Source organism: Caenorhabditis remanei, chromosome III (genome assembly GCF_010183535.1).
Source record: "Caenorhabditis remanei strain PX506 chromosome III, whole genome shotgun sequence".
Lineage (NCBI taxonomy): Eukaryota > Metazoa > Nematoda > Chromadorea > Rhabditida > Rhabditidae > Caenorhabditis > Caenorhabditis remanei.
In genome coordinates this window covers 1,564,549-1,591,936 of record NC_071330.1, presented here as the reverse complement: position 1 = coordinate 1,591,936, position 27,388 = coordinate 1,564,549, and the positions used below count along the sequence as shown (strand labels likewise).

The window sequence follows — 27,388 nt, the reverse complement described above, 5'->3', positions numbered from 1 at the left end:
CACACTGACAGACGACGGAGTACGGTAGCTATCCGAAAATCCCCTAAATCACCTGGAATCCTACTTTAGTCCTAATTTTCTCAGATAAAACTAAATATCACAATATTGAAATTAGCATGGTTAAATAGCTCAAAACCTGATAATTTTAATTCTGTTTTCAAATTTCAACTAGCATTGAAATGCCCCGAGATACAGAGCTTTTTGTGAAAGTCACATTTTTCTCACTGAAAAACCTATTCAACTATCATAAATCTTTCGTAACTCGGTCAGTTCTTGTCAAAAATCAAAAATAAAAACAGATTCAGAATTCTCATGTCTTCAGCATTCCAACCATAAAGCATTCTACCGCTTCAAATTTTGAGAAAACCTTTAGAAAACGTTCTAAACCATTATCTCTCTAGCCCCACTCCTCATTTCACAGAACGCGCCGGAGGCGCGCCAGATTCTCTTGTTTCCATGTGTTTACATGGTCCAGCATCTGTTATATTAGCATTGTTATAAGCCCATTTTTCTTATAAAACAATAATTTTTCAATTTTTCAAAAAATTAAGAAAAACCATTCTGAAAACTGCCTCCCAAACTCGCTCTCCCTCACGACCACTGAAACGCGCCGGAGGTGCGCCAGGTTTTTCTATTTTTATGTCATGTCTAACACAGTGCATCCTTAGATAGAATTAATTTCCTAAATCTCAAAAAAAAAATTCGAAAATTCTCGAGAAAACATTCTCCTATTTGGCTCACACTCCTCACCATCCAAACGCGTCAACGACACGCCAGCGCCTATGTATAACAAGTAAATTATAAGGACATAAGTTTTTAATCCATATATATAACTATAATCTAGAAAACATTCTAAACTACCTGCTAAGTTCGCCCGGAACCAATCGAACGCGCCAACGGCGCGCCAGTCCCGTTTATTTTTATGTCATGTCTAACATAGTCGATCCTTTCTCTCAAGCTCCTGTCCTAACCACTAAAACGCGCCAACGACACGCCAGCACCAATGTTTAACATGCAACCTGTTATATTAACATTGTTATAAGCTTACATAATATCGCGCACATTTGTACCACCACCTGTTCCCATTATTGACAGATATGCGTGTTCTTCCTGTTTGCCAGCAGGTGTTCATTCCCACTCATCGACAAGTGATAGATCTAATCAAACAATGGTTCTACTATGTATCCATGTCCTACTGTATGTATCAATATACATGAGTATGCGCGAAAAGTTTTCAAGTGATACTAGGGGGTGACATGCGTAGTTTTTTGGACTCCTTGACCATTTGGCTGTCTAGTGACTGGTAAGAGGAAAAGGGCACTTGTGGATGAGGGGATTATCTCGGGATAATAGGTAATGGTATTAGCAGGGAATTGACTATGGGGGTATAGAAATGTTAGGTAATACGGTATTGTTGGAATTACTATGGTTACACGTTAAGTGGTGGGGAGTACTGTAGGCAAGGAGACTCGGGATTTGAAAAAAAAATTGAAAGGAGTACTGTAGATTTGGGCTAGGGAAGGTTATGGAGTCAGCTTAAAGTTATGGGACGTGACATATATCACTGGAAAGCTGAAAAAACGCTGATTCCAAATTTATATTCAGTTTTTGCCCTCGAGATCTAGTATTCGAGAAAAATGAGGTCAAAGTTAGGAAAAATAACAAATTATAACGTTTCTGACAAGCAAAAAAGGAGTAATGCAGAAATGTACGCCTTTTTCGATACATTTTGGCCCTAGACCATTTTCCGACCATGAGTACCAGAGTTGTACGGAATGACATTTTTCGATTTCCGGAATCCGGAATCCGGAATCCGGAACCGGAGTCACGAAATAACCCGGAATTCCGGAATTTCGGAATCCGGAATTCGGAATGATTCGGAACGAAATGACAAAACCGAAATAGCTGCTTTTTAAACTCAAAAAACCGGAATCCGGAACCGGAACCGGAGACACGAAATAACCCGGAATTCCGGAATTTCGGAATCCGGATTCCGGACAACTCTGATGAGTACTCCACCCCCTCCCATTATACACTTCCTAACCCACATTCATTTTCAAATATAGGTGAAACCTCGCTCTCCCATTTTTCACTCCCCAAAAAGTCACTCCGCATAATTATGGCCGCCGCCGGTGTCGCCGACAGACAGTGTGCGCCTTGAGACGGTCCCCTACTGAAATTTGCATAATTTTGCTTTGATTTCGACTCTCCTGTTCCTTCCCGTCCACTTTCGAAAGTGATTGATATTTATGGAATTCAAAATAAGGAGCGGGGAGAGCAGATGGTGTCAGAAGAGAAAAGGGGGGAACGTTTAAATTTTTGTGGTGGCATGCGGACATCCAGACAAACAGATAGATAGACAGAGAGTTCTGGACATCCGGATTCACAGACAGAGGGGTATGGGTCTCTATAACATAACTGTAACGTATACTTTTGTATTAGTGGGCATCCGGACAAACAGACAAACAGACAGACAAGCGTATTGACAAAAAGTAATGATGGACATCCGGACATCGGGACAGACTGACAGTTTAGTGTGATTTTTCATTTAAAACTTCAAAAAGTGAAAATCTGGACATTCCGACACACAGACAGAGACACTCTATGGTATTTTGAAAATTATAGCCCGATTTTGGTACTTTTCACTTGAAAAATCACGACATCCGGATGGCTAGACACACAGACAGACATATTTTTTCACTATTTTCGATAAATTTTCGGCAAAATTCAACTTTTTCATCTAATCGTTACAATAGTTAATTTCTCCTGGACATCGGGACATACAGACAGACAGAGCAGTGACACAAAGCTATATAAGAGATTACTGTAGACCACTTTGTAAAGTCTGCGGACATTCGGACGCACAGACAAACAGACGGAGTTTTAATATTTCTGGACATCCGGACATGCGGAAAAACAGACAGACATACAGTAAGACTTACAGACCAGCTCCTGGACATCCGGACAAACAGAATGACAGACGAGAACTGTGAAATCGTGGCTTAACTGTAAAATGACTAAAGGTTTTGGACATCAGGATGCACAGATAGGCGTGGCACTCTGAAATAGATCCCTGACTCGTAGACATCCGGACAAACAGACGCACAGACAGACACCTTCTTCAGTTTTTGTATGCTTTGTTTGTTCGTTTTTCTCGTTATCCGAAATCGCGTATCGCCCTCATCAATCTTTTTTCTCTCCTTCATGCTTTTTCTCATTTCTCTCCAGGACCACCACCACCTCCTGTCTTCCGTCATTTCCTCTCTCTCCGTCACTGTCTTCTCTTTTCCCGAGTCGGCGGCGTCGGCACCTCCCTTAGGCTCACGGAATGAGTGATGAGCATTAGCAGGAGAGAGAGAGCATTTCGGCGAAAAACGAAGAAAAAAGAAGGGGAAAGGGAACAGACGGTGCGAAGCGAAACGAAAATGTTAGGATACGGTATTTAGGGAATTGGTTAGTCGTGTGGAAGCATTGGACACCCCCTCCCTTTTTTTGCTGATTTAGTGGGGAGAGGGGAAAGCGTTTGGCGGGTTTTCGGGAGAAAATTAGATTTTGGTTTTGAGGGGGTTGCCATACAGTTTTGGTATTCATTTGAGAGATGTTTCGGGAATCAGGGAAGTGTGATTCAAAATTAACTAGAACATGGCGGCCTACAATGCTCAATTTTTATTATATTTTGGCATTTTTTCTCTCATTACCTAAAATCAAAATCGAATCAGTTAAGCCTAGACTCCCAGAAATCCGCTAAATCGCGAAGTTAATTGGTGTTGCCTATTTAACTAGAAAACGGAAATTTTGAGGATTCCGAACAGTTCGAGTCTGAATGCCTTGAATCTCACTTCCCTCTGAATACCGTCAGAATTGAAAAAAAAAACATATTCAGCACCCCCACACGACTTCATCTTTCTATGAACATAATAACTTTTAAGAGAAGTTGAAGTCCACGCGTAGATATGGCTGAACGATACTGGTATTGGGTTTTTACAGTCAGACACTTTCTGGACAGTTTTTCGGAAACAGTACCCATTTACTGCAATAGTTCTCATCCGGGTGAAAAACTACAATGCGAGAATCTGTATGTCCAGATGTTTAAAATCACCATCAGACCCGATTAACAACCGCCCCGTATTAGGACCGGAAGAAATGTCGACTTGAGAATGACGACTATGTCTATTTCCTTATCCTATCTGTACTGATTCGTTTCAGTTCTAAAACGGACGGTACCGACGTTGTGACAATCTGTGTGTCCTGATGTCCAGAAATGCCTTATTTCAGTATATCAGGGTCTGATCACAACAAGTTGTATTTCTGTAATGTTTATGTTTGTCTAAATGTCAACGGGCTCCAACTGGAGCTCACGTTGGAACAGGTCTGTTTGTCTGCCGAATGTCCAGTGCCATCTCAAGGTTACAATATTCCGTTTTTCAGGGAGGAAGTCCTCATTAAATGTCTATTTTCTAAGACTGTGAAAACCTTTTCACGGGTTTCATCTAACACTGATCTCTCTTGACATATGGTCTTCCTACTCCTCTTTCTACAGTGTTATGATTGACTCCTCTTCATTTGATGCTTCTTCTTCATCTCCTCCTTTTAATCTGATTGCCACTCATTTTGTTTGTCATCAAAAGGACATACGCCGACCCGAAGACTAAAAAGGGAGAGACGATGCTTTTTGACACCTCTCTAGATGAACCACTCTGCGGGAAGCCATTCGGAGTGTTTGTATTAAATTAAGGAGGAGAAATATGGGAGGGGGATTACTGTATGCGATATTGTAGATCAAAACTGAGTTCCGAGGATTCTGAGGGACCGACTGAGGGATTTCTGGTTTTCACAACCTCGCTCTACCGAAACTTTTTGACATTTGCAATAGAGCGAAGTTGCAACAAGCATTAATAGCTTGGCTGGAAGTGATACAAGCTCTATAGAGCGCAGATGCAACAACTCTCAATACCGTACCCGCTTCCACTATCCTTAAACTTTAGTGATTTTCTGATTCCTCTAGGGATCTCCTTATTCTATAAATGAGTTGTTTACTACCACCACCACCACATTTTTATCTACTACTACTATGTTGCTTTTCTACTAAAATGACATATTGTCAAGGGTCAACACTATGGAAGCATCAACAGAGTGTTTCGGAAGAGAGAGAGAACAAACAAAATAATAATTAAAAGGGGGAAATGATGGGGGGTCTTGTTGGGCAACAATAACAAAAACTAGACAGTTTTCGGGGGCTGATGGGTCAGGGGGGTACAAATCTGTCAATAAGAGAATTGGGAAGATAGGTATCTCTACCTCCGTAGACGCGCTCTATTGATAACGTCGTTACAGCTTGTCGTGACGGTGAAAATTAGTGCCAAAAATCATCATTTTGAAATAGAAGATTTTAGGGACACGGAATTTCTCATTAGAGCGCAGCTGCGTAGGTAGACTCATTGAACCATACTGTAACATCATCTATATAGGAAATTCTATCACAAAGTTTTACTGAAGTTGTTCGAAATCCACATTTTTCTGAAGCAACGTGACATAAATCAATTTTTTAAAAAGCAAAAAAACGTTTGGCACCAGTGGGGTTCGAACCCAGGTTGGTAGATTGGTGGTGTCTACCTTAACCACTCGGCCACCACTTTTTTCGAAAATGCTCAAATTTTTGATTTTTAGAAGTTTCTAGGGGTTTTCAGAGGTGTTAAACTCATTTTTCATGTTTTGAAACTCTAAAAACATCATTTTCTCATAGAAAATACATTATCAAGTTCTGATGCCTACAGGACCCCCTTTAAAGATTGCATCACAGTTTTCAACGATTTTGATCATGTCGATTGGGCTATATTTTTAGACAGGTGTGTGTGTAGATCAAACCTAGACCTTCACTGTTGTAATTGATAACTTTTTGGTACGAGCGGTCCCTAGAGACTTACAGCCCCTTGAAGCTTGACTGGCTGGTGCCTTCACTAAATAGCTTATAAGTCTCCAGGGACGAATCGTACAAAAAAGTTGTCAACTACAAAAATGAATTTTTAGGTTTAATCTACAAAATGTGAAAATTTTGGAAACATAGTAAAAAATTGGAAGCCGGGACGGGATCTCAAAGTTTGCCTATTTTGATTTTTTCAAATAAAGCTTAGATTTTTTCATTTTCAAGGCATGCGACTAAAAAGTCATCAGCGAAAATAGGTCAAAAACTGTGAAAATCTGTGTCGACGCGCCAAAAAACTCTGCGTCTCTCCTTGATACTCTCTCGTTTGCGGTGGGGCGCGGTTGTAATAACAATGCTTGGCTAATATACCAATAATTAGTATTATATGTTCTCATCCATGATATCATGACGCAATCTCCCGCTTCTTGACACTGTCAATGATAGGGTATTACGGTAACACATGCATCATACAGTATGCAAATTTACCGCCAAAAGGATCTCCCCGCAACAAGTTAATCCCCTGGAACAATAAGAAGAAGGAAGAAGTGTATTTGCATTACAAAAAGGGGTGTCTGTTTTGTCGGGAGGACAGAAGACGGTTGTTGTCGTAAAAATGCGGGGGGAGTTTCTATCAGAAGAGAAGCCGCTCAAAAGAAGGTTTTTAGTGGTGTATGCGGTAAATTGTAAGGGTCTCCTGTGGTGTGAGGTGAGAAGGATTATATATTATACCGGGAGCAGAAATGGAGAGAAAAAGAGAGAAACTCCAGAAACATAGGAAGTCTAGGGGTTTTGGACATCTGGACTCACAGACAGATAGACAGATTCTGTGGAATAGTTAACGTTTTAGGTCATACTTGTCAACCGGGCCGAAACGGGCCGACACGGGCCGGCTCGTAACTCAAACTCAATATTATGAGCGGAAAAATATACCAAAATGTAGATCTCGACGAGTTCTATGTCCGTGACCCACTACGGGCCGGATGGCTATTCGTTAATATGCCGCGGGCCGGGCTAGAATGGCCTTTTCGGCCATTTTCACCTTTTTTGGCACTTTTTCCCGGCCCGCGGCACATTAACGAATAGCCATCCGGCCTGTATTAGGCCACAGATATAGAACTTGTCGAGATCTACATTTTGGTATATTTTTCAGCTCATAATATTCATTCTGGCGCGAGTTACGCGCCGGCCCGTTTCGGCCCGGTTGACAAGTATGTTTTAGGTGAACAGAGACACCGAGTTTCTTGAACTTTCTACATTTTCTGGAATTTTAATATTTTCCGATCAAAAATGTGACTTTTTGAGATTAAATATGGCTAAAAAATCGATTTTTTGAAACAAAAAGTCACTTTAGTTTCATTTTTTCCAGAAAATTGTGAAAAAACCAAAAAAAGTCAATTTTCTGACCTTTTTTGACCGGGAAATCAAAGAAATTCTCTTTTTTTGATTTTGAACTCTGATTTGGACATCCGGACAAATGGACTGACAGACGCACAGACATCAATTTTTCTGCGTTTTGCAGAGATTTCAAACAAAAAAAGGTAAAATCGTTCCAAAATCTACAAAAATTGCGATATTTTTATTTTTCAACTCTGATTCAGACATCCGGACATACAGACAGATCCACCGAAAATTCTGAAATTCACCCTATTAAAAATGGGATCTAAAGACTCCCTCACTAGGGAAGGTCACCGAGTCAGGGTGGAGATAGTCAGTTCGGTAGAGCGGGGTTGGACCGACATCGGGACATACCGAAATAGAATGGACATCCGGATTTAGGGACACACAGACAGATATCTGGAGATCCAGAGTTACTGAGAATCTAGACATCCGGACATCCGGACAAACAGGTGAAATTTTTACATTTTCTGGAATTTTACCATTTTCCGCTCAAAAATGTTTTTTTAGATGAAAAATGTCTGAAAACTCGATTTTTTGAACCAGAAACTACTTTATCTTCATTTTTTCCAGTTTACCTGTTCTTTTTCGACCGGGAATCAAAAAATTTCAGAAATATATTCACCAAGTGCTCTACTGACAATCTTGATTTTTGAGAAAACTCTAGTTTTGCAATAGAGCGTAGTTGCACAACCATTTGGACATCCTGATTTACGAATGCACAGACAGATGTATCTGCCACACAGATTGCATTTTTCAATAATAGACATCCGCAGACTCATACACAGAGACCGATTACTGAGAAGCTAGGCATCCGGACATCAGGACAAACTGGTCAACAGACTGACAGACAGATCCATTATCCGCCAATGTGTGAATTGGTTTTCACGAGATTTTAGACTTTTCAGTGACCGTGCTGAACATCCGGACTCACGGACAGACATCTGGACTGCATTCTGGATAATACCGGTACCATGCCGAAAGAAAAACAAACAAATCCGTTTGTGGATTTCTTCTCTATATGTTTTGTAATTGATAGGCTCAAGAGCCGGGGGGATTAAGGACCGTCCGAGAGAAGAAGTGTCTCCCTTTAATTAATCCCCTTCATATTTTTTGCCGCTTCCCTCTCCTTCTTTGGGTAACCGGATATGGGGGATGACACCTCTCAGCTTCCAGGTTACGCAATCCACTTCACGCCCTTTGGTGCGGGGAAACGTGTGCCAATGTTTGGTAGAACATCGGGGCATCAGGGTTTGTGTATGTTTGTGATTGGACAGTCGGATAAACAGACAGACAGATAGGGAACAAGTAACCTGTTGTTAAGTTGTCAATCATTTCTTGGATTCGCGGACATCCGGACAAGCACAGACAGATAGATAGACACCATTGTGTTCGAATGGGAAACCTTAGTATGGCATGATTGTAAAATATCAATACTGTCGAAAAAATAAAGTTTCGACAAGGATTTTCAAAAAAAATTTCGCGCGCTGAAACGCGCAAGCGCATAAAGTTCTGGGCGGAGCTTAAACTGCAAGCTTAAATTAGCGGCGCGGTTCTAATTCCAGTTGTTTTTTTCCAAATTAAGAACCGCGCCGCTTGCAGTTTAAGCTCCGCCCAGAACTTTATGCGCTTGCGCGTTTCAGCGCGCGAAATTTTTTTTGAAAATCCTTGTCGAAACTTTATTTTTTCGACAGTATTACAGGACATCCGGATGCACAGACAGATATGAAATAGGGAATAGGTAGTGCACGGTCTCCCAAAAAACTGCAAGAAATGAGAAGCCATTTTTTCATGTTTTAATGTTTTTTCTATTTTTGCACTAAAAATTCAGTATTTTCAGATTTTCAGATTAAAAAAAAGGTCCCATCCGTCAGAATTGTAGAAAATAAAATTCTCTATCTCACGAGCCAGAAAACGTGAATTTTAGTCAAAAATTGACTTTTTTAATACAGAAAAACCGATTTTCAGAAAAATGAGCATAACTTTTTCGGCAAAACACATTTTCGAGCAAAAATTGCAGGAAATGTACTCGAGGACGCTATGAAACTGTTATATTTTTGGGAAAAAGAATTTTTGGCTAAAATGGCTAAAAATCGGTTTTTCTGTATCAAAACGTTATTTATTCACCAAAATTCATGTTTTCGGGCTCATAAGATAGAGAATTTCATATTCAGGAATTCTGATGGATGGGACACTTTTTCATCCACTGCAACGTCTGAAAACCTGAAAATACTACATTTTAAGTGCAAAAAATACAAGAAGTGAGAACTTGTCAAGCGGATCGCCAAAAGCAGTTTCACATGCAGCATAACACATACTTGAAACCTTATTGATCTAGAATCTGCAAATATGTGTAAGTACAGTACCCCCATACTGTAGTTAGATTTATATTGAACGACGTGATACCACCTGTCAGTTGTGACAGTGTCTAATCGATGTCGTTTGACACCTTCTCGAGTGTTCCGGATATAAAGATATGTGTAAAGATGCCTGGTTTCGGAGTCATTCTTTTCAGCATCCGAAAGTCGTGTATTCAAGATTCAGAATCCACAATCCAGAATTCTGACGTCAAGATTCAGAATTCTTCGTCCCTGATTCAGAATCCGTGTATCCAGAATTCTGTACCCAATAACACAGAATTTAGAATCCATGAGTCAGAATCCCAGAATTCAGCATCTTGACGTCAAGATTTACAATCCTAATTCCTAAATCCAGAATTCAGATTTTTGACGTCAACATACAGAATCCCCTGCCCAAAAATCTGAATTTTTTTTCAAAAAACAGACAACAATTAAATAACCAAAAAATCTCAATTTATTCCAAATTTCCCTCCGATTTCGACTGTTTCGCATTGTGCTTGTGCTTCTTTCCGGCGATATGCTTCTGCCTGAAATTTCTTTTTTTTTCACTTTTTTCACAAGAAATATTTTTTGATCTACCAACCAATTATCCCTCCCCGTCATCGATATTCCACAAATCTCACATGTCAACAGGACATTCGAGTCGACTCCTTTCACAACTTGTTCTGTGGAAATCTGAAATTCAGAAAATTCAAAAATTGGGGGCGTGGCTTAGAAGCGGACATACATCCTCAAAAAGATCGACTCCACTCATCCATCGATCTGCAATTTCCATTCCATCACTAATGATTTTCGACTTATCAGAGGTGTCGAGCATCTTTGTGCTTGCCATTTTCTGAAAATTCCCATTTTTCTTTTGAAAACCAAAAAATAAAAAATGCAAAAAAAGTTTCGCTCCCGGGTGGGCTCGAACCACCAACCTTTCGGTTAACAGCCGAACGCGCTGCCTATTGCGCCACGGAAGCCGCGAAAGAGGGAGAGGTAAAGGAGAATGAGGAGAGTGCGGCGGCGGCGGCGGGGGGAAACTCTTACCCGATCGCCGTCGGATCGAATCAAAAGTCTCGATCGATACCATCGTCGTTGCCTTCTGGCGTATTGTCGGGTGTGGAGCTTCACGTCATCACATCCCTGCTTGAATAGCTTCTCTCCAAGAGGGGATTCACGATCGGATGGATCCAGGGAGAGCCACGGAACGAATTCTTTGAGACCGATGCATTGCATCACGCCGTACTTGTTGTGGTGGATGAAGTCGTGGTGCTGAAAATTGGAATTTAGAATGTGGAGGACATCTGGATAGACAGATGAACATCCGGACAGAATCGCTGGTTTTTAAAAAGTCGAAAATTTCGTGATTTTCTTTCCCAATTTTCTCGGAAATCGTGTAGTGGACATCCGGATTCCAGACAAACGGTCACACAGACAGACAAATGGACATCCGGAAAAACAGACACATACACAGACAAGCGGGATGACCAATTTTCTACTGTTTCTTCCAATTTTTTGGGATTTTGCCATTTTTCGCCCAAAAATTTTGGTTTTGTGTTTGAAAACTCGCATTTTTTCACAAAAATTACTTTTTCATCGTTTTTTTTCAAAAAATCGTTATAAAAATCGAAAAAAAAAGCAATTTTCCTGACCGTTTTTACCGGAAATCTCAAAAAATTCAGAAACATATTCAGCAAGCACGCTCCCCTGATAATCTTGATTTTCGAGAAATCTCTTGTTTTGCAATAGAGCGTAGTTTCACAGGTTGTTTTCAGAAAATTTGGACATCCGGATATCCGGAAAAACAGACAGACAGTGTTCTGAATCCTGTCAGATTGAAGTACGCTCTATTGCAATTTCTAACGGAAAATCTTGCCGTGCTAAAAAGGTTTAAAAACCAACTAATTTTGCGATAGAGCGTATTTGCATAGTAACAGACACATTGAGGACATCCGGAGTTACAGAATGACAGACAACCCTGAGTTTTGTGATCTTTTGTATATTGGATCTCCAAAGTCCCCAATTTTTCGCTCATTTTTCTCGCTTTTTCACTCAAAAAAGCTCAGAGAGAAGATTAGACGATCGCCCACCTCGTCGACGGACTGTATTCCGAAACGATTGGGAATTTGCAGTCTTTTTTTGAGTGTCAACGATATGACGTCATTTCGTGTCAAATGACTCTTCATTGCTTTATGACTCAGGGAGGATTGAACCAGAGACCCAATGGACACAGTTGGTGTCTCTTCCCACATACACCACACGGGTGACGTGGCAACCGGATGGGAAATTGGGGTTATCTGACTGTGAGAAATGAGAATATGCGTTTGTCCTTCCATCTTCCAGATGAATATCTGTTTGTCTGTGTGTCGGGATGTCCAGAGACCCACTGGTATCAGGATCTGCGCTCTATTGAACTATGACTACTGTAGAGTAGCTAGTTGGCAATAGGGCGCATTTTCAGAGGAGATATCTTAAGAAACATCAAACGCGCTCTATCGAAATTCCAGAGATCCTATGATCAGAAGGGCGCATTTGTAAGAGCAGCGGAAGCGCTCTCCCGAACTTTGCAAATGCTCGAATTTCAGGAATTCTCAATAGAGCACGTTTGTGCAAATCTGGTTAAGGAGCAGCTGCGGTCCACAGGAAACTGTCTCAGTTTAAAAATATCTGTCTGTCGGTGTATCCGGATGTCCAAATTTTCTGAAGACATCCTATGCAACTACGCTCTATTGAAAAACTAGAGATTTCTCAAGAATCAAGATTATCCGTGGAGCGCACTTGCTGAATACAATCAAGAATTTTTTAGATTTCCGATCAAAAAAGACAAAGAAAATGGTTTTTTTCTGATTTTATCACGATTTTTTGATAAAAATAAAAATAAAGTGATTTCTGTGTCAAAAAATCGAGTTTATAGACATTTTTCACATCAAAAATCAAATGTTTCAGCGAAAAATCCTAAAATTGGTCATCCTGCTTGTCTTTCTGTCTGTGTGTCTGTTTATCCGGATTCCCATATTTCTGTCTGTGTGACAGTTTGTCCGGATGTCCGCTGTACAACTCTAGAGAAAAAAGTGATTTTTCTCCAAATATTGGACTTTTTAGACATTTTTCACCTCAAAAATCGACTTTTTAGCGAAAAATGCTAAAAATTCGAAAAAAAATGGCGGATGTCCATATTTCTATCTGTGTGTCAGTTTGTCCGGATGTCCATGATCCCGAGAAAACATTCTCACTAGAGCGCATTTTCTCCCTACCGTACCTCCTCATGAACTTTCGGCTGATTAGTCTGTAAGCCTAGGCAAGGAGCATCTGCGCTCTACCGAACTATCAAAAAAGATGATGCAATTAGCAATAGGGCGCGTTTGTAACATTCACAACGAAATTAACAAAAACCGCTATTTCAAGAAATCTGTTTGTCTGGATGTCAGTCCGGATGTCCTTCTCACTATCAATAGAGCGAATTTTCTGCCCCGTACCTCCTCATAAAACTCGCTCAACTCCCTCTTCAGCCCCATCCGAATCATTTTATCCACCCGCCCATCGAGTCTCTCCTCCAACACTTCTGGCGTCGCATCCATATAAATCACCAAAGAATCATCGAATCTCAATCGTCCCCCCAGATCAACACTCTCATCTGACTTCTGTTTCTCCACGAATTCACTCTTCGGAACGCCCGTCTCTTTATAGATTTGAAGGGCTCGAAGTACTCGATATCGATTGTTTGGGTGGAGAAGCAACGCGGATTTCTCATCCACTTTTCGAAGCTCCGCCCATAATTCTTCATTTGTGACTGTGACGTCGTCGGGGGTGACGTCAAAGGATTCAGATGAAGAGGATTCAGATGAGGTACGTGATTTGGAGGTGGTGGTCTCGATCAGATTGTTCTCGTAGAGCACACTTTCCGCGTAGTAAGTGGTACCGCCGACGATGATCGGGATTCTGGAGCGGGCACGGATTTTCTGGAATTTTTTCCCCCATTTTTTGAAATTTTCAGCCTAGATTACCTGAATAAGATCCAGCGTGGCCTCTTTAAACTGGTGTACATTATAAGTCGCTGAATCCGATGGATTCAGAAATGACATCATATGATGGGGGACGCCTTCGGATTCCTCTTCGGTGATCTTGTTCGTGGCGATGTCGAGGCCTGGAAAAGGGAAGGAGGTGTGGATTTACGAAGGGATGGGGTGGATTTACGGGAAAATTACGGTAGGTTTACAGTGTGGGACTATGTGGATTTACTAGGAGTTTGGGGTAGATTTACGGGAGGTTTGGTGTGAGATTACGGGGAGTGTTTTGTGGATTTACGGAGAGATCCTGTAGATTTACGGGGAAGCTTGTGTAGATTTACGGGGAAGCTTGTGTAGATTTACGGAGGGATTGTGTAGATTTATGGGACTCTGTGTGAATTTACGGAACAATGTGTCGATTTACGGGAATGTTTGGTGTAGATTTACGGAGAGTTGTGTAGATTTACGGAGAGCTTGGACTACTGAAGGTTCATGTCGATTTATTTACGAGAAGGTCTGTGTGGAGATACGGTAAACGCGGTGTCGATTTACGGGAAGCTTGGGGTAGATTTACGGAAGGCTACAGTAACTAGAGAAGCCTTTAATGAAATTACGAGAATCTTTGGTGTCGATTTACGAGACTGTGTGTAGATTTACGGGGATCTTTTGTGTCAATTTACGAATCTTTGTGTAGATTTACGAGAATCTTTCATGTCGATTTACGAGATTCTTTCATGTGGATTTACGAGAATCTTTGATGTGGATTTACGAGACTCTGTGTAAATTTACGGTAATTTTTAGTGTGGATTTACGAGATTATTGACATACCCCTATAAAACTGCATCGAATCGACACTGATCACCTCTCCACCGTACTTCTTCGCAATCGCCACACCGAGATCGCTTTTTCCGGTTCCCGTGCATCCGATCACAAAGATTATCGGCTCTTTTCTCATTTTTGGGATGGCGGGCGTCAGGAATTGCAGTATTCGACGTATTAGCATATACTAGAGGGGTCTGGAATCATGGAAATCTAGGAAACAAGGAAAAAAAGAAAATTTCAGGAAAAAAGTGGGAAAATGACCGATTTTTGGTGGGAAAATGAGAAAAAAAAACGAAAATTTTATAAATTAGCAACAATTTGAAACATAAAAGACAACAATTAAGTAATCAATTCTTCTCAAAATGCTCTTTGAGCAACTCCAACGCCTTGGCTCGATGCGAGATTTCATTTTTGACCTCTTTCGACATTTCTCCGAATGTTTCCTTGAATCCGTCCGGTTGGAAGCATGGATCCCATCCGAAGTCACGGTCACCACGTGGCTCAACGATTTGGCCAGGGCATTTTCCTGGAAAAAAAATGGGGATTTGGGAGGTTTTGTAGCTGTTTATCAAGGACCTGGTGTAGATTTACGGGGAAGCTTGTATAGATTTACGGGGGAGCTAGTGTAGATTTACGGGGAAGCTTGTGTGGATTTACGGGGAAGCTTGTGTAGATTTACGTGGAAGGTTGTGTATATTTACGGGGAAGTTAGTGTAGATTTACGTGGAAGGTTGTGTATATTTACGGGGAAGTTAGTGTAGATTTACGGGGAAGCTAGTGTAGATTTACGGGGAAGTTAGTGTAGATTTACGGGGAGGCTTGTGTAGATTTACGGGGAAGGTTATGTAGATTTACGGGGAGGCTTGTGTAGATTTACGGGGAAGCTTGGGTAGATTTACGAAGAAGATTATGTAGATTTACGGAGGAAGCTTGTGTAGATTTACGGTAGAGATTGTGTAGATTTACGGGGAAGCTTATGTAGGCTTACGGGGAAGCTTGTGTAGATTTACGGGATTCTACAGCAAATTCACAAGTTTGCAATGTCTGTCTATCTTTCTGTCTGTCCCGATGTCCACATACCTGCAAAGACATGAATCGGCTTCCCAAGTCCCTCAGTATATGCGAAAATGCATTGAGCGTAGGCGGTCTTGTCGGTGAATCCGGCTGAAAACTCTAATAATTTTTTGAATGTTCCCATTCAATGTGACTAACCCAACATGTTATGAAGTCCTTCTGGCTTCAAATTCTTCAAAAACCACTTGATATACGGTCCCGGTAGACCACCCATCGCATTGAAGCAGAGACTAGTATCTTCTACCTGGAAGATAGAAATATATTCGCCGGCCTGTAACTTGCTAGAGAGTGCTCGTACAAAAAAATTGTCCACTACAAAAATGGAGCTCTACTTTTGATCTGTACAGTTCATACAAAATGTTCTTTGTAGATCAATTAGGAATACCGAAACATCCTTGGTCATTTTCAACTGAAAACGGCTAAAATTTATAAACAATGTCCGTGACCTACTACGGACCGGACTATAGTGGCTTTTTCGATTAGTTTGACACGTTGGTCCGGCCCGCGGCACATGTTGATTCGCCATCCAACCCAGAATGAGTCAGTGACATAGACTCATGGAATACCCGGAAACTGACGACATTCGTCACGTTGAGCTCATGTCGATTGACCAAGACTCTATACTATCTCAAGCCGCAGTGATGATGATTACGAAGCTACCAGAGTTGCATGAAAGTGAAAATTCCTTTTCCGGAAATCGGAAGCAATAAAAAACCCGGAAGTCGGAATTCTGGAGGATAGGAATTCCCACTGAAATCCGTGAAAACCATTGTTGGCTCTTGTTTCCGGACTAGATTCCGGACTGTTACGGTCTAAGATCAACGAGCATTTCAGGGTTCGGTCGGTTCTCACCGAGATCTACAGTTAGATCATCTCCTAAATCTCGATCTTCCCTTTCCCCCTCTTCACCCCCTCACTCAATAATATCGAGTTGATTCCCATAAGCTATCTTCCCAGAATCCTCTCTCAAGAATTTCCACTCGAGACCCAAGCTGCGTACACATCTGTCCTCTCCTATATAAGGCGAGTCGTCGACTGGATATCCATCTCATTCATCTCATCTCATTTCTCGATTTGTGGTGACTTTGTGCTCTCTTGTCTTGTCTATCCCCCAACCCCCCATCCCTCCCCATACTCCCGTATTTCCCCAAGTTCTCACGACTACTGTAGTCATGCCAGTTACTGAGATCAAAATCAACTTCAAGGACTCTGATAAGCCTTTGGATCTCAAATGTGGAGAAGTGATCAAAAAGTGTCCGGCTATTGCAAGAGCCATCGAGGCAGATGTAAGTTTAAAAAAAACCAAAAATCAATAATTAATCAATATTCTCTTTTAGAATGCCAATTGGGAAACCGAGGATACGATTGTAGACGCTCCAATCGATATTCCATTCCCACAGAAATCAGGGGAATTCTTGTTCTCTCATATTCTGAAATACATCAAGCCAGCTGAAGACTCATGGGACACGAAGCCAGAGGACTTCCCAGAGGCGAATGCTATGGATCTCGATGAGCTCAAGTCGATCATCGAGTTGGCCAACTTCTTGGAGTGCACCGACTTCATGCACTGCATCGGATTCGTCATTGCGAAGAAGGTCGAGGTTTTGTCAATTGAGGAGATCGCCGCCTACTTTGGAGTCGAGTGTAAACCAGAGGCCAACTTCTTCGATGAGGCCGATGGATGGGTTCATCCACCAAAGGAGATCTTCGAGGGAAACAACTGAATCTCCATAATTTCTGATTGAAAACCTTCTTTTTTTTGGTCATAAGTCTTCTTTTCTCCTAATTTCTTGTGTTATTTTCTAAATGATACCGAATAAAGAAGCTTATGATAATTGTTTGTATTGATTTTCATGCGTTGCGGTCGCGTAGCGTGTACGATTCTCGGTGGAGCGCTGAATATTGATTTCGCTAAGAAGATGGGGAGCGACGCGGTCGCGTAGCGTGTGTTGCTATCAGTGGAGGGGGAATTATTGATTGTGTTAGAGGCGGCGCGGTCGCGTAGCGTGTACGTTTCTCAATGGAGCGCATATACATTTTCCCACCAAAATCTCAAATTTCCCATTCAAATTATCGATTTTCTCTCCCTACCAAGACGGGTCCCTTCACCGCTTCGACGGCCTCTTTACACTTTCGCTCCGCAATGAATTCCGGCTCTCCTTGATATTCGTTCAGGTCCACATCCACGTTGGTTACCTGAAAAATGATTTTTTAAATCGATTTTTGGGGATATATGGGTCTTGCCACGAAATGTACAGTAACCTTCATTGATTTTTGCGATTTTCATGAAAAAATGGGCGGAAATTGCGATTTTAGACTGGAAAACTAAGTTTTGACAGGCCGTGCGCCTTTAAATAGCTTTAAATAGAGGGCTACTGTAATTTTCGCTCCGAGACCCAAGGCGGTACTCATTTTGAAGCTCAAAGTGAGCTGATTTCAGAAATTTAAACTCCGAACCGCATCGAAGCGATTTTTGACTGAAAAATGCACATTTTAAGCTGAAAATTCTCAAGAATTCGTATTCACCTCACCGAGAGCTTTCAGAAAAGTATAATTATGATCTATGCGTCTTTAAATCGGGGGTTACTGTAGTTTTCGTGTCGGGACCCTAAAACTTGACTTTTTAGCTCAAAAACTGAGAAAATTTTGTTTGGGTTACTGTAGTTTTCGTGTCGAGATCCAGGTTTTACTCAATTTTCGACTAAAAGCACGATTTTTCACCCTTTTTCAAAAATTTTCAACGTTTTTTAACGGATTACTGTAATTTTCGCTTCGAGACTCTCTATTTACCTCAAAATTCTTCAAAATCTCCTTAACTTCTCGCAATTTTCCAGCGTTTCCAGTGACGAAGTTGATCTTTCGAAGGCTCATTTTGTTCCCTGAAATTCTGGAATTGGAATCTGAAAAATGAGTGAAAAAACAGATAAAAATGAATGAGTAAAATCGATTATTTGGCAAAAAAATACAAAAAAATTGATGTGAAAAATCGAAAAAAGTTCATTTTTAAACTGAAAAAAGGGGTCTCCTAGACGACAAAAAAGGCTATTTAGGGCCTAGAAAATTGAAAAAAAACGGATCTAGCACAGGTTTCACTATTACAAAAAAACAATAAAGGAAATAATAAAATGATTTGGAAAAATCTGTGATTTTTGAAAAATTCGTGGTGGAATTATGGTGGAAGAATTGGGATTCTACAAGAAATTGACGCCTGCTCCGATATGGAAACCGCCCATAATCGAGTCGCCGAGCACGTATTTCAGTGGGTACGTGTAGTTGAGCTCGAGTCGGAAGATGCTCTTGAACACGAATGCGAGACCTGAAAATGATGAAAAATTGCGAAAAATTTCATACATTTTTTTGATGAATCGGCTTGGATTGACTAATTTCTATTTATTTTTCAATCCGGATGTCTGTCTGTTCGTCCAGATGTCCACATGGATGAAAATGGAATGAGAGTGCAGAAATAAATGGACACCCTTATTATAATACTCAAAAACTATGAAAAATTTCAGAAAAAAAAATCGAATTTTCAGACAGAAAAATGCTCTAAAGTGCTGGTGGCCGAACTTTTCGGTTTGGATTTCTAGGCCGGCGGTTTCAATTTCATTTTTTTTTTCAAAAATGCAAAAAAATTTGCTAGCATGCGGACTCAGACCCTCGTTGTCAGATTGGTAGCTGCTAACCTTAACCACATGATGCCCTTGCTCAAAATCCCAAAAATTCAGATTTTTCAAATTTTTTCCTCCTAAAATGCGATCTGTTGACAATTGAAGATATCAAATGTTTCAGACATATTTGAGCAAAACTCAAAATCCGATTATAAACTGCTGGAAAGTTAGAATTTTTCGTCGAAAAACGCCGTTTTTTCCTCTGTTTATCCAGATGTCGGTCTGTCCAGACGTACTCATATCGGTGTGTCCGAATGTCCGGAGACGAAGACAATTTAGGACAAATTTCACATGAAATTTGTCAAATTTAGATTTCCAGATCGCCTGAATGTCTGTCTGTTTGTCCAGATGTCCAGAAATCGCGTCTTCTCCAGTCGGTCTGTTTGTCCGTGTGTCCAACAGAAAGCATTCTCTGAGAACTAGGTCTATAAATCCGTCTGAAACCATATGGAATGTCTAAAGAATCTTGACATTTCTTTAAAAACGTGGCCGCCTGTCTGTAACGGAAAAAAAATGCCAATTTTCTATTTGAAAACTCTTCATTTTCACAAAAAAACGCGAAAATTAAGTTATTTTGCAAAGTAGCAGCGAGAAATGTCATTGACAGGGTGAGTCCACGGATTACTGTAGGTGACTAAAGCGTACTGTAACCGAATTGATACGGTAGTTCCTACAGTAACCCGGCTTTCAGACCTCACCACGCCGCCGATCGGAGCAGAATCAGAAGCGAGTCTGTTGGCAGACATTCCACGTTTTCGACTCCAAAACAGACTCCGAAGGTACGCCGAAAAGTGGGCGTGGCTTCCTAATGGATATTTTCAGCCACACGGTCGTCTGGGTCCCGTTCAATCGGCGACTCCAACTCCGACACCAAAAATGAAGATTAGAAGAACTATCGGTCCGCATTGCTTGGATGTAGAAGATTTGAGAAGAAAACGGGCGATAAGGGTGAGAATAGGGTGATCCTGAATCGGGGTACTGTAGCTATCCTGAGACTACGGTAGCCAGTGGTTCAGTGCTCTAGACGATTACTGTAGCTCTGATCTATTATTTGAGTAAAGTAATCGAGGATCGGATTACTGTACCTATGGTATACTGTAGCCAGTAAGCTAGGATCGGAAGTTATCCTACGGCTACAATGTGCTCGAGGGATCCAAAACCCGGATATCTTTCGATTCGGTCCGTCAGTCTACAGTATCCTAAAGGTACCGTAACCAGTTCCTTCATAGCATTTTGGAGACAACTGTATTCATCAAGGGGGATATGACCGAAAACTATTCTGGGACCTACAGTAACCTCAATGGTCTGCATCCGAAAGATTACTGGATCTACCCACGAAGAAAACTTGCCTACCCACGAACGCAAAATAATGCATTTTTATGGCACAAAAATGCAAAAAATGCATTAAATTGCATTCGTGAATAGAATTAAATTGCATTAAATGGTACAAGTTTTTTTCGTGGGTAGATCCATACATACCAAGGTTACTGTAGTTTTAGAATCGGTATGATTACGGAAACCCAAAAGTACAGTAACCAGATCCTGGGATTGCCGCTTAACCAGGAGGTTACTGTACTCTTCTAGAGTACTGTAACCAACCAGGTTACTGTAGGTGAACCCCGGATATCTTTCGATTCGATCCTTCGGGTTACAGTATCTTGGAGCTATCATAACCAGGTCCTTCATAGGGTTTTGAAGATCTAACTACCGTAATCAGGTTACTGTAGCTCTGATTTCCAGCAAGCCATGAACCCTGAAGTCGAGCCCTCTCTCATCGTCGGCGGAATCAGCCCATTCGATCAGAAAAATGTGGGGGAGAGTATCAAGGAGGTATCTCACACAATCTCAATACCTCCCAGAGCTCCCAAAGTTTTCAGTTTCGAAAACTCGTGACCGAGAAGTTCTGCAAACATATCTTTGCCACTCCAGGTCCATCGACAAATAGAAGGACTATGAAACTTGTGTTCCGTCCGGAAATTGAACTCGATCAGGATGAAACAGAGATGGAGGTGAAAATGGAAGGAGGAGGCGGAGATGGAATGCATCATAACTCGACTATTGTCATTGATTGATTTAATAGGATTTAATGATGCTTTGGAATGAATTTATTAATTGTAAAATTTGTCTTTTTCTTATTTTCGGAATGTCAGAAGTGCAGATTTTGTCTGGATTTCAGCAAATGTTACCCAAAAGTGCTCGAAATCCCAAATTTTAAGATTTTTTCAAATTTTTAATCTTTTTCACATAAAAACTTCAGCCAAAAACGGTCCAAGTAGAAATTCTGAAGATTTCAAAGGTTTCGGTAATATTTGACTGAAAAATTACTCAAAATTCGGTTGGTTCGCTAGCATTTCTTATTTCTTCATCTGTCTGTAAGTATTTTCGTCCGGATGTCCGGAAATGTGAGATTTTGACTAAAATTTGTTCGAAAATTAGGTTTTTTAATGGAATTTTTAGGATGATCCAGAGATTTCTGGTACCAAAATAATTTTGTTTCCGATTCATCTCGGCATAGAAATGTCTGATAATCAATATAATTCGATTTTGGAAAATCTGGTTTCAAGCAGTTCTGAAATGTCCCAGTTTCAGAATGGTTCAATTTCTGGGCTTAAAGTTTTCCTGTTTCGAGAAGTCACGGTTTCGAAACGTCACTGTTCCAAAATTTCTCAGTTTCAGAACTTCCTGGTTTCAGAACGTCTCAGTTTCGAAACGTCCTTTATCGATATTTCACCCCAAAGCTCTGTTTCTCTTTGGAATTGGGACAGCTGGCGCACGTTTGGCGCGTTTTCTGTATCGTAGGCAGTATTGGGAGTCAATAACAAAAAAAACGTCAAAGGTGCGCCAGATTTTGGAAGCAAGTGGATTCATGGACACACAGACAGACCCTCTTGAAGGTACAAATTGTGTGTTTTTCAGACAAAAACGCGTCAAAGGCACTCCAGCCAAGGGATTTGGTGATCTTTTTTTTTTCGAAAAAACGCATTTTTCCCTTACCAAATCCAGCCGAAACTCTTTGTGTATCCTGCAATTGCTGTACAATATTCCTCGAATGAACCGACGCGACACTTCCAGACGCCAAGAACGCGTGAGCAAACAACATATTTGGCGGAATCAACGGACGGTACAAATGAACGACGCCGGCGAGTGAAGCTCCGCCTCCAAGACAACTGTTATCAGCTTTGACGCCGATTGTGTTGAGTCCGAATCCACGAATATCTTGTTGACCGCCGAGATAGCATCGATCAAGAATATGCACTTCTCGTTCACCGGTTCCTTTTAAATGTCTCGCTTGGAATGAGGCGGCGAGGATGAATCCGAGGGGAAGAGGCGCGGCTGCCTGGAAATATTTTATAGAAATTAGAGGGAAATGTGCGATTATTTGCTGAAATTCAGAATAAAAGTACCGCGGTTTGAAGCAAAAAGGGGCGGAGCTTCAATTTACGTTTTCTATCAGAAAACGCGCCATAGACACCCCAGTTGAGTTTGTTACGAGTTTTTGAGAAAGTTTTGATAATTCGAAGAATATTGGCATTGAAAAATCGCAGAAAACGCGCTCAAGGCACCCCAGACCAGTTTAGATTTCAATGATTTGAGTAATTATTTTAAAAAATGCTGAAAATTGCAATAACAAAATTTCCGAAAACGCGCCGAAGGTACCCCAGACTTAATCACATTTCTGTGTTTTCAGTAATTTTAGCAATGAAAATGCTGAAAATCTCGAATTTTCAATGAAAAATTACAGAAATTTCCCGTTATAATGATTTGAATGTGGGCGGAGCTTCACTCATTGCGAAATGTAAGAAAACGCGTCAACGGCGCCCTTGACGCGTTCGAATTCTAATAATTTGAGTATTTTTTATATTAAAAATGCTGAAAACCACGATTTTTAGGTAAAAATTAACTCTTTTTTTTTGAAATTAAAAAAAAATTTGAAATCAAAAAAATGCGCCGAAGGCGCCCCAGACTCTTCCTATTTACAGTGAAACTACAGATCATTCTGCGCTATCTGAATCTGTGCGGAACAGGAAAACGCGCCCCAAGGCACGCCAGCCTAACAAACCTGCAAATCCAATGTATTCTTGAGGAACGACGCATCACCAAACAGACCGGCGAACTCTTGAGTGAAACGGGCTGCAAGAAAATAATTGTGAGGAATATTTGAGTGATAGGGGAATAATCCGTTATCTAAACACGGAGAAAATCGAAAAAATGCATTCTATTTACAGAACTGATCAAAACTGTCATTGAAAATGGCACATTTTCATATTTTCTAAACAACTGCCCTTTCCTCTAAGCCCCGCCCCTTTTCCACAGTATCCCATTTGTAAACGTCTGGGTTCAGAACGTCCAGGAGAAAAGTGGAAAAATTGAGCCAAAAATCGTGAATTTTGAGCGTTCTTTTTCCCTCGAAAGTGACGAAAATTGTGTCAAAAATCATCGATTTTAAACAATTTAAGCTAAAAATTTGGAAAAAATGAAACTATTTCAGACAAAAATCACCAGAATTTATTGTTTCTGACTCGAATTCATGGAAATTGAGCTGAAAATCGTGGTTTTTACAGTTTTTCATTGGAAAATCATTGAAAAATTCTCAAACTCAGTCGGTTTTGAGGCAAAAAATCTTAAATTTTCAAAAAAATTTAATAGAAAACCTCAGTGAAAAAAACAATGATTTCTCGAGTGCTTGAGCCAAAAAAATGGGGCGGAGCTAGTAAGGCTCCGCCCACTTTCAGTTGAATTTGTTCCGAGACTGTTCAGAAAAGCTGTGTCCGGCTGGAATTACAGTTTTTTGATAAACTTTATACGGAAAAGTAGGCGGAGCTTATTAGACTCCACCCCTTTTTGCAGTCTTTCTTTTCAACAATGTTGTAAATTTTAAGCTTTAAAAAAAAAGTAATTTTCACTATCTTCCGAAAAGTTTGAAAAGAAAGAGGGGCGGAGCCTAATAAGCAGTTTTCTCTCAAATTTTGGGATTTTCGTTCAATTTTTAGGTGATTTAAACAGGTTTCCACGACCAGACTTGCAAAATATCGGCCCGGCCCGGAGCCAAAAAATGTGAACTTTTTTTCACAAAATTTTTCGAAATTTATTCAAATTTTCATTAAAAATGGTCAAAAATTCTATATAAGCTCGTGTTTTATCGATATGTAAAAAGATAGTCGATAAATCGACTTTTTTGCAGAAAAATCGAAAAAAATTTCAAAAAAATTTTCAAGCTTATGTACTGTGACCCGGGCCGAGCGGGTCAGTGAAAATTCTCTACTCGGCCCGGCCCGTTGCAAGTATGGGGGCGGAGCTTATTAGACTCCGCCCCCTGTTGCAGATTTTCTCTTAAATTTGGGAATTTTCGGGCAATTTTTAGGTGATTTCAACAGGTATCTATGACTTTTGACGCAAATCCGCACCAAGAATTCCACGACTTGCAAGAATCGGTCGATCTCTCGTATCCACAGCGACCGCATTCTCCACTGAGAACTTCAACGTGTGTCCAGCCTGTTCACGAACTGAGAATGCGGCGTCTCGGGAGGCTCGAAGTGTTCTCCAGATCTGAAATTCCTGTTGTTTCTGGAATACCTCCATTCGATTTCATACCGCATTCAATTTAATCTGATGCAACAACTTTTGATCCCACATTTGTCCGTTATACGCAAAAATCGCGGCGTTCTCGTCGACATCCGATTGATTCCATGGCATATGAGCGAGTGAACGGTAGAGAGTTGTCGAGATATTCGAATATTTCTGCCATCCGAGGAATGGTTTAATGGCCGATATGTTGAAACAGTGGTCACCCTGAAATCAGAGAGAGAATTCATTAGAAGAAATCTGTCTGTTTGTCCGAATGTCTTTCTTCCGGTTGAAACATCCGTTTTTATTCAAAAAACGCGTCCGCGGCACGCCAGGTTTTTCCAAATCTCATGGTTCTGAAACGTCCCAGGGGAAAATTTCCAGGGGAATCTGCTCCGGATATTAGCGGGGGCACGACAGTCTCTATGATTTTCAGCTATCGTGTTACAGTTTTACTAACGTCTGTCCAGACTCAAATTTTTCTGGAAACTTATTAGTTTTCAATCTCTTTTCGTAGCTGCATTGCATTTTGCAAGTTCAAAAAAAATTTTACAATTGAAAATTTCAGATTTTTCAGATCTTCAATTCCACTATACCTATATTCTGAAAATTTAAACGAAACTATTTTTTTCTGGAAATTTCAAACTCGTGCATTTTTTCAGCCATAAAAACCCATTTTCCATCAAAAAATGGTTTTTTTAAAATCAAAATTTCAGCTTTTTCCCACTATACCTAATTTCTGAAAATCAGCGAAACTCTTTTTTTCTGGAAATTTTTGAATCGCCTATTTTTTCAGCAATAAAATCGCATTTTCAATCAAAAAAATCTCGTTTTTTATCAATAATTTCAGATTTTTCCCACTATACCTAACTTCTGAAATTCCAGCGAAAATCATTTCTTTTCTGGAAATTTGAAATTCGCGAATTCATTCACCCATAAAAAACGTACTTTTCATCGCTAAAATACAGTTTTTAAATACAAATTTCCGTGTTTTCCCACTATACCTAACTTCTGAAATTCCAGCTAAACTCTTTTTTGCTGAAAATTTCGAGCAGGCGCATCTTTTCCAGCCGAAAAAAACGTATTTTCCATCAAAGAAACTAGTTTTTTTTATCGAAAATTCAGATTTTCAGCTTTTTCCCACTATACCTAACTTCTGAAAATCTCATCGAAACTCTTTTTTTCTCAGTAAATTACGGGTTTGCGTAATTTTTCAGCCATAAAAACGTATTTTCAATAGAAAAAATCTCGTTTTTACCAAAATTTCAGCTTTTTCCCACTATACCTAACTTCTGAAAATTTCAAATTCGCGCATTTTTCAGCCATAAAAACGCAGTTTCAATCGAAAAAAACTCGTTTTCATGAAAAATTTCAGTTTTTCCAGTTTTTTTCCACTATCCACCTATCCACCAATAACTAACCTTAACAGTATAAGTATACTGTGTCTGTACGGCCTCTCCTCTTCCACCAACACTCTGTTTTCCGGCACTCAAACTGACATCAGCATCTCCATTCGTCGAAACACCCGCCTTGACTCCAGCAGTAAATGATTTGGGCTCTCGAACCAAGAAATTGACGACGTATCCCTCTTTCGACGTGGCAGAAGTGTCAATCAGTGCGACGGCATGATCCATTAGACCAACTTCTTGAAGATGGCGAGCAGCTAGATGAGAGTTGTGAACGAGTTCATCAAGATTCGACGATTTATACAATTCGGATACTTCTTTCAGCAATGCGTCATTCTTTGTCACTCGGATACCGTGGAATTGGACGGCTTCGACGATTGATGGAACTCCGGACGCCTTCTCGAAGATCGTTTGCGCTTTGTGAAACGTCTTCTCCGGCATTTTTCCCACGGTTCTGGAAAAGTTGGAATTTTGAATGAAAATCGGATTTGAGATTGGAAAAAGGGGCGGAGTTTATTAGACTCCGCCCATTTTTGCAGTTTTTCCGTTTTTTGGAATTTGAGATAAAATGCGCGGAGCTTATTCGGAAAAACTTGATTTTTCCGTCATTTTCAGTCATTTTATCACAATTTTCGGAAAACTTTAAAATGTAAAACCGGATTTGAAATTACTGTTTAGGCTCCGCCCATTTCTGGAGTTTTCTGTGAAATTTAACGATTCTGGTGTCATTTTTCGGCAATTTTCTACGGATTTCGGAAATTTAGAATAGAAATTTATTTTCCTGAATTTCAAGGAAAACGTGGGCGGAGCTTATTAGGGTCTGCCCCTCGTTTCAGTATTTCTCTTAAATTTGAGGATTTTCGGGTTTTTTTTTGACGCAAAATATGAATCTACAAAGTTTTATTGAAAAATGAGGAAAAACTGTTTTTCTTGAAATTTCCAGATTTTTCAAGCTTTAAGCTGATTTTTACATACTTGCAAATTTACGGCCCGGCCGATAGATTAATTTTCTAGGCCCGGCTTCAAAAAAAGGTACCTATTTTTCACCAAATTTTTTGAAATTTTACATTAAAAATTTCAATTTTTTGACGCATAACTATCTTTTGATTGAATTCTGAAGTATAGTCAAAAATTCGACATTTTTGGGAAAAAATTCAAAATTTCGTTCAAAATTTCAGTTCAA

At 40.3% G+C, this 27,388-nt stretch overlaps 6 protein-coding genes across 6 annotated transcripts; 2 read left to right on the top strand and 4 right to left on the bottom strand.

Moving 5' to 3' along the window:
- Positions 1-10,132: 10,132 nt before the first annotated feature.
- Positions 10,133-14,673, bottom strand: GCK72_008458 (uncharacterized protein; the record flags this gene model as incomplete). The annotated part of the gene is made up of 7 exons (XM_003098919.2): positions 10,133-10,205; positions 10,262-10,353; positions 10,406-10,513; positions 10,711-10,935; positions 13,140-13,622; positions 13,668-13,807; positions 14,499-14,673. The coding sequence occupies 7 exons, from the start codon at positions 14,671-14,673 to the stop codon at positions 10,133-10,135; spliced, it is 1,296 nt and encodes a 431-aa protein (XP_003098967.2).
- A 166-nt stretch (positions 14,674-14,839) lies between these two features.
- GCK72_008457 (uncharacterized protein) lies at positions 14,840-15,780 on the bottom strand (the record flags this gene model as incomplete). The annotated part of the gene is made up of 3 exons (XM_053726839.1): positions 14,840-15,018; positions 15,573-15,656; positions 15,705-15,780. 3 exons carry the CDS (start codon positions 15,778-15,780, stop codon positions 14,840-14,842), a joined length of 339 nt encoding a protein of 112 aa, XP_053586416.1.
- A 958-nt stretch (positions 15,781-16,738) lies between these two features.
- GCK72_008456 (uncharacterized protein) lies at positions 16,739-17,290 on the top strand (the record flags this gene model as incomplete). Its single annotated transcript, XM_003098909.2, has 2 exons — positions 16,739-16,852; positions 16,904-17,290. 2 exons carry the CDS (start codon positions 16,739-16,741, stop codon positions 17,288-17,290), a joined length of 501 nt encoding a protein of 166 aa, XP_003098957.2.
- A 102-nt stretch (positions 17,291-17,392) lies between these two features.
- Positions 17,393-18,437, bottom strand: GCK72_008455 (uncharacterized protein; the record flags this gene model as incomplete). The annotated part of the gene is made up of 3 exons (XM_003098913.2): positions 17,393-17,461; positions 17,658-17,762; positions 18,357-18,437. The coding sequence occupies 3 exons, from the start codon at positions 18,435-18,437 to the stop codon at positions 17,393-17,395; spliced, it is 255 nt and encodes an 84-aa protein (XP_003098961.2).
- A 300-nt stretch (positions 18,438-18,737) lies between these two features.
- On the top strand, positions 18,738-21,306 carry GCK72_008454 (uncharacterized protein; the record flags this gene model as incomplete). Its single annotated transcript, XM_053726838.1, has 5 exons — positions 18,738-18,829; positions 19,554-19,615; positions 19,926-20,182; positions 20,975-21,064; positions 21,112-21,306. The coding sequence occupies 5 exons, from the start codon at positions 18,738-18,740 to the stop codon at positions 21,304-21,306; spliced, it is 696 nt and encodes a 231-aa protein (XP_053586415.1).
- Positions 18,758-26,646, bottom strand: GCK72_008453 (uncharacterized protein; the record flags this gene model as incomplete). Its single annotated transcript, XM_053726837.1, has 7 exons — positions 18,758-18,882; positions 19,471-19,671; positions 22,229-22,571; positions 23,295-23,365; positions 24,640-24,781; positions 24,827-25,024; positions 26,221-26,646. 7 exons carry the CDS (start codon positions 26,644-26,646, stop codon positions 18,758-18,760), a joined length of 1,506 nt encoding a protein of 501 aa, XP_053586414.1.
- Between the last annotated feature and the right edge of the window lie 742 nt (positions 26,647-27,388).